The sequence below is a fragment of the Girardinichthys multiradiatus genome, chromosome 13 (assembly GCF_021462225.1).
Source record: "Girardinichthys multiradiatus isolate DD_20200921_A chromosome 13, DD_fGirMul_XY1, whole genome shotgun sequence".
Classification (NCBI taxonomy): domain Eukaryota; kingdom Metazoa; phylum Chordata; class Actinopteri; order Cyprinodontiformes; family Goodeidae; genus Girardinichthys; species Girardinichthys multiradiatus.
The window spans coordinates 26,281,384-26,288,122 of NC_061806.1; the positions used below are offsets into that span (position 1 = coordinate 26,281,384).

Consider the following 6,739-nt stretch of genomic DNA (forward strand, 5'->3'; position numbering starts at 1 on the left):
TGCACGTCTTTGATTTCCTCAAGGCCTCCTGCCTCAGACGGCACATGCAAATGAAAACTAGCAGAGTGTATGGAAAAGCAAATACATCCACTGACTCCTTCAGTCAATGTCAACTGTTAATGGCACTTTTTACTCTACCGTATCGCTGAATCTGAATATTACACACACACACTCACACAAACATGCTCTGTTGTTCACAGACTTTTAAGTTCAAATAATATTTCTTGCCTCACAGCTGCTGCTTCTCATCCTGACAAATGTCATTAAAATCTTTATCAAAACCAATGCCGATAAAACCAACTTCGCATTTCGCGCTCGCTTCCTACCCGACAGGTGCTGTGAGCTAAGCGTCTGCCAAGCCAACACAATAGCAAATAACCACGACAAAATTTATATATACAGTTGGATGAAGAAATTTGCTCCTTTTCCTGTCACACAAAGCAAAAGAAAAAGAATTAAGGCTGCATCCTTTGCAAACTATTAAGACCTACCTTTGCTGCCTGACTGCTAAAGCAGACATACTAAATGTCAAGTGACATGGTGAGCAACTTCTGCTGTTTACACAGGAGAGAAAAAAAAACTAGAGAAGCAGAGTTGATTTCATCAAGGCAGCTTGCAGACTTGACACCAAGCAGAATTTGTCAGCAGTAATCTGTGGACCCGTCACTGATCTGCCAGCTACCTGGATAATTAGCGACCTGGGCTAATGATGCCGTCAGGATAAAGGGAGGCCCCACCCCGTGAGTCGTAATTAAGAGACTCCTTTTCGATGTGCCGTTGGAGGCAGATCACCAGGAGAAGGATGCAGCTGCTGAGTATAACTAAGACAAAAACTGCACGGTAGATTTCAGCTACAGAGGACATTTTTGTTGATCATTGTGTTAAATCTAGCACAGAATGATTGTTATCAGTGTTCTTTGTAAAATTATGTTCAGTCAAACCAGACCAGTGACTGAACATCAGTGTCATGATAGTGAACAAGGGAAGCTTTGTCCTCATTAATAAGCTACCATAATTAATAAGCTACAAGCTTAGGGTGGTTACCAGCATCAAATTATATCAAAGTTTCAAGCAGTTACAGTCTCTAACCTGCTCAAATTTCCTTTTATACTATTCTTATAGTTTAAAGTCTTTTAATGAGATGCCAGGAAAAATGCTTTTTCTAAATTGCTGCTTACACTTCACTTTTAACACCTCATTAATACTGAAAACAGCTAACCTTTGAGGCTTGTTCTCTCAGTAACAACTTCAGTACAGAAGAGTATTATTAGGATTACCTGTGTCAAGATATACCAGTTACACAATTGCTAACATTTTCCATCACCCCTAATATGGTTTAAAGTCGTTCTAGGAAATGAAAGAACAGTGCAGAAATGGGTTACCCCACCTGTTGCTGCATACTGCTGGTCAGCTTGCTGAACGAAGGCTACAACACTTTTCCTTCACATACCTTAGAAACAAAAGGATCCCCACCCAGAATCATAATGTTTGTAACAGTACAACAAAATTGAGAGAAAAATGTATCTGCTTTGTGCATGAGCAATAAATATGTTATGTAAAAAAGAAAAATAGAAGCAGATGATACAGATTACATTGTTTTAACTGCATTGAAAATTATTTCAGCGGCAGTAGCAACAAAGTATTACTTTCATGTTGTGAATGGAAGGAATCAGATCATTTATAATTTTTTGTTTTGTTTGGTATTGGTAAAAATTGTATTTTTACTCAGACTGAGAATCTCACTCCAGCCCATGCCTATAAGTGCAGCTGATCTATCAGAAGAAAGCGGAAAGTCTGAGTGCCCAGACCATCCTGCCGCGGTCAGACTTTTTCTCAGACAGCACTGTTAAACGTTCAGCAGAAGTTTTTTTTTTTTTTTTTCTTTTTTAATGCTAAACCCCTTTTTAAATCTCATGGAACACACTCAACATGGCTCAATACCATAATCACAGTGACGTGTTGAATGATTAGTTGACAGATTCATTACTCCGAGTGTCAGGTTTTGATTTAAGATACTGCAGTTGGCATACTAGGACGCGAGCAAGACATGCAGTGGTTTTCATTTTCTAACAGCAACCTCTGTTCCGAGTTATGGCTTTTATGTGTGTGTTCTCCCATCTGCTAATTAAACTCCTGTAACTACTGATCAAACCTGCTGTAATGCATATGTAAACACAAAACTGCAATATCCAGTTTTTATTCAACAAGGCTTAAGGAAAGTTTTAAAATCTGCTGTATATTGTTCTGTGAATTGTTGATGCAACTTTAAACATCGGAACATAGCAAAACATGTGAGATCATAACCAAAAGAAGCATTTAGAACCATGATCTATTCCGCAGGAGGGAGAATGTATCGGAATGTATTCAGTTATCAAACTGGTGGTGAAATGTTAATGTGATGTAAATCTTAAAATCATTTTAGCACAAGTTGACTTGAAATGATAGCAACGGAGTCACAGGTTTGATGTTAATGTTGAGACTGTAATCTCCAGTTTTGTCACATTACAGCACCGTTTATGTCACTAATTACTCCTGGAACACATCAACAATGAAAAAAAGGAGACAAAACCTCCTGGAAATGACAACAAATGACTGCAGCAATGGAATAAAAACGTCTCTGCAGCTCAGATTGCAGGGCTCTGCATCCATCTGCCAAAACTAACAGATGCAGTAACGCGGTTCCAAGCGAGGGAACACTGATGTATTGTCACTGGCCATAAAGTAGATAGGGTACGGCGCCATTACGGGTCTAAAAAAAAAATCATCACTGTGACTGATGAAACAGAGCCCATTTGAAATGGCATACAAAGGCCTATTGAGAAGCTCTCTCCCTCACTGAGGTGCATATGCAACATTTAGTATTAGAGACAAATCTGAGCTAATGCACTGCAAAACATTAATTCTGATTGCATATGTTTTTTTATATCATCCAAAATGTGTATCCAAAGCATGCCAAGTTGGGATAAAGAACATTAAGATTATAATAAAAAAGGTTAAACTTAAAATGAGGCCACCTCAGACGGAGGCTAAAAAACATAAAGGAAAACAAACGCAACTCGTTTCTTCCTCTCCATCCATCCATCCATCCCCGAAGCTTTGCGTCAATTAGAAACTACAGCCACACAGAGTTCAAAGTCTGCTCCGACACAACCTTGATTAAGTCTGCTTAACCTCACATTTCCACCGCCTATAGCTGCTTAACATTCTGCAGCTGTTTTATTCAGCTTTGGTCATTACGGCGTGAAACTTCAAAGGGCGCTGCTCTCTCTCTGGTCGCTGTGGAAACGCATGTCAGTCAATCACGCGCTCGCATCTGTCGCGGCAGGGGATTCTGTCTCGCGACATGCTGAAAACACACATTGGTAACTATGCAACTATTAGCTTCTTATGACGTCAAGCGATTAGAAAAAATAACAGAGCTAATCAGCATGAGTTGTCCTTATTCGGAACATTTTCAACTAAAACTTAAAGAATTGCATATATTGTTGGTATGGAATTGATCTATCCGTTTGTTGCAACCCTTTCAAGTTTCCTGCACTAAACTGCAAAGGAAATCTGCGCTATTTTGAACATTTTTGCCATTTCTTTTTTTCCCGATTTTAGCTGAAGACATTGGAGTGACCCTGCAGCGTCTGAGGATCATCTCCCTGTGATCTCGCTACGCCCCAGTACCCTAACCCCCTCCTCCCAGCTCCCTCCCATCTCCACCTCCCTTCTTAGATGTTTATTCGCCAACTATCCCGCATGAGAACTTTTCTTTCAATTTGTCTTTTTTTTTGCTTCCTTGGTGGGGAGGTTAAAAAGTTATCCCCTCCTCGCACACAAAACGGCTTTTTTAATCCACAGAGTCTAACCGCATGCGTGTCTCTGCGTGGTGAATGATTTACTGATGTTTATCAGGAATGAATAGATCAAAGGAAAGTAGCATGACAGGCGATCAATCAAACATCAAATCAAGGATGGCAATCCCAGAGCGGAACACAAGCTGGAAGTACATACGCGACTTTTCATTCTTTGCCTTTTTTTTCCCTCCCGCTGTACCTACTGGCACATGAAACATATTAGGGTTGTTTTTTTTTTTTTTGTTTTTTTTTCAGAACTTGAACTAGAAAAGTTAACTGCGTGGATTTGGAAGTTCTGAGAAATAAAGTTTATTATAGGAAACTTAGAAGAACGTAGAAGTTCTGCATGAAGTGCTGTGAAGAAAACTATCCGGGCAGATTTCTGGGTGTGTGCATGTGTTTGTAAAGCCAGGGTTTACCTGCTGACCGCCGCGGTGCTTGCTGCTTTCTCCTCGGCATGCTGCTGCAGGATTTTCCGCTTGACTGTTCATGCAGAGATCAAAACAACGGGCAGAGCTGGAAGCGAACGAATGTGATTTTATTTAAAAGTGTAGATCCCCTCGTAGGGTGAAGAGTTTCTAAATCTGTGCGCCTTTTTCGTGTATTCGGACGATTTTGAGGAGAAATTGTTAACTTCGTCCGATGAGGAAAAACTCCAGGCAGGGCTGATGGGGTGGGAAACCCGGTGGAAAGAGCTCTATGCAGATCTCAGATCAGCCGCGCTTCCATCCGAATAAACGCGCTCCGGGCTCAGACTACCGCGCCGCTCCGATGAGGAAGCACATCGCACCGCCTTGTCGGAGGATAGGCGTCCGAACTGCGGGTCTGGTGTGGCGTCTCTCTCCGGTCCCGACCAGGTTTCAGCCGCAGCTCCACGCTCTCCAAAGCTCCGCTGCGAAGAGGAAAATCGGAAAAGCAGATCAGGGGGGGAAAGAGTGACACGGGTAAAGCGGACAGGGGTGTATATGTCAGTCAGTCAAACGCGAGTGCTGAGAGTGCCGATACCCCCCCCTCCCCCCCCCCCCCGCCACCCCCTCCCCTGTTTTCCTCCCCTCTCCTCACTCCCGCCCCCACCTGGAGAATGAAATACTCACATAACACCGTCCGATTGTCAAAACACGGACGCTTGGAATTTCTCAGAAACTCATAGGGAAAGAAGCAGGCCTGTTCTTCTTGTTGCTTCCTGCTGTTTTATTACATCTAACGCACTTCGACTAAAAAATAACAACAAGGAGCGCCCTCCCGCATGCAGAAAGGGGAAAAATGTGCGCATATCGCCTTCAGACGGCTCTCTACTGACAGACAAGACACATCCAGCTGCCTTTCCGGGCCCCTTCTCCTTCTTTTACTCCACCCCTTCGACAAGCGTCACCCTGACAGTCAGAGCCCACCTGTCAATCTGCAACTCTAATTATTGTAAGGAGGGATGGCTCTCCTTTTTCCTCAGCAGGGTTGAGGAGAGGTGCGTCCCTGATGTGCGCGTATAAGAGAGACCATGGGCGCACCTTTGGAACCCGCATTCAGACAAAAGAATAAGAGGTGCCAGAAAAAAAACAAAAAGTTTTTTTATAGTGATTTGGGGTCATTCCTCTTCATTAGGGTATTAATGTTATGACTTATTCATAGTTTAACCTATTTTTAAGTTAATTATAGATATGTAGTTAAAGCACTTTCAATTTAACTCTATTATTTTAGCTTTACAGATAATTAGTTTACTTTAACACCAGTTGTTTTGATGGTTAATTTTACTTTATATAGGGTTCTTAATCCATGCTCAGAATTATGTCTGCCCATCGTATCTCCTCGCCATCAGTAACACAGTTGTTTCTTTGGTCCTTCAAACCAACATTTATGTTAAATACATTTTTTTATCTTCCCCCACACCCCCACCCCACCTCTATAACCCAGTTTTATTGTCTTCTGCTTTTATCCTATTTAAGCACTTTGTGTTGCTTTAGCAAAGTGCACCTCAAAGTAAATCAGCTGATATTCTTCTAATCTGAACTATAACCACATATAAAATTTCTGCTCTAATAAAAACAAACTTTTAGAATTTATCCAATAATACTGCAGTTTCATTTGCTTAGATTTTAATCTTGGTTTCTAAATGGAAATTATGCATAAATTTAACAGCTAAAAAACACTTCAAAAATATGTAAATTCCAACCAGTTTTTAAAATCTACTTCATGAAGCCACTTTTGCTGCAGTTAACGTTGTGTATTCTCTTTGTCTTTAACAAAAAGAAACAGCTCCTGGTTCAGCACCTCTGTGATTTTTCCTGTATTGCTTCTCGTCTTGTCATCATCTAGTCGGACACAGCAGTTGGCCGCTCGTACTAAGCCTGGTTCTGCTAGAGGATCCCAATGGTTCACAGGAAGTGGTTCCTTTCCACTGTCACCACATGTTTACTCAGGATGAGTAATTGTGGCAAAGTCAGGGACTCAATCAGCTGGACTTCCTTAGATAGATACCTCTTTATAACAATTACCAGTTGGAACTAGGACTCTATATTGTAGAGTGTGGTATTGGATATGAGTATAACTATGTGATTTGGTTCTGTTGTGATGAACTAAAATGATCCTAACTGTATTTGGACTGAAATGAATTCTATTAAACTGTAAATGAATTGGATCTGGTTGTAAAGTCCCTTAAGATGACAACTGTTGTGAATATGCACTTATAAAACTGAATTAAATTTTACTGGTGTATTTACTAAACCAAATTAGTTAAATTCTAAGTATTTAGTTAGATATGTTTGCTTATCTGGTGTGTACTCCTATTTTAAGAGACAAAAAATATACTACATTACAAATAAACTTTTACTCAACTGATATTTTGCTTTATAATAGAAGCTCTATAAAACAAATCAGCCTTACAGTTCTGGATGCCACACATA

The 6,739-nt window shown here is 40.7% G+C and overlaps 1 protein-coding gene and 1 long non-coding RNA gene across 2 annotated transcripts in view; one reads left to right on the forward strand and one right to left on the reverse strand.

The window, feature by feature from the left end:
• The window catches only part of LOC124879293 (teashirt homolog 1-like), a 41,333-nt gene extending 35,961 nt beyond the window's left edge, over positions 1–5,372 (reverse strand). Inside the window, exons 1-2 of the mRNA XM_047383770.1 lie at positions 4,937–5,372; positions 4,262–4,734 (exon numbers count right to left, since the gene is read on the reverse strand). Coding sequence (XP_047239726.1) covers positions 4,262–4,301 — 40 coding nt within the window. The 5' untranslated portion in view covers positions 4,302–4,734; positions 4,937–5,372. The remainder of the gene's footprint in view (positions 1–4,261; positions 4,735–4,936) is intronic.
• LOC124879295 lies at positions 5,243–6,474 on the forward strand. Its single transcript, XR_007040993.1, has 2 exons — positions 5,243–5,381; positions 6,087–6,474. It is a non-coding gene; the product is annotated as an uncharacterized LOC124879295 (long non-coding RNA).
• The last annotated feature ends 265 nt before the right edge of the window (positions 6,475–6,739 follow it).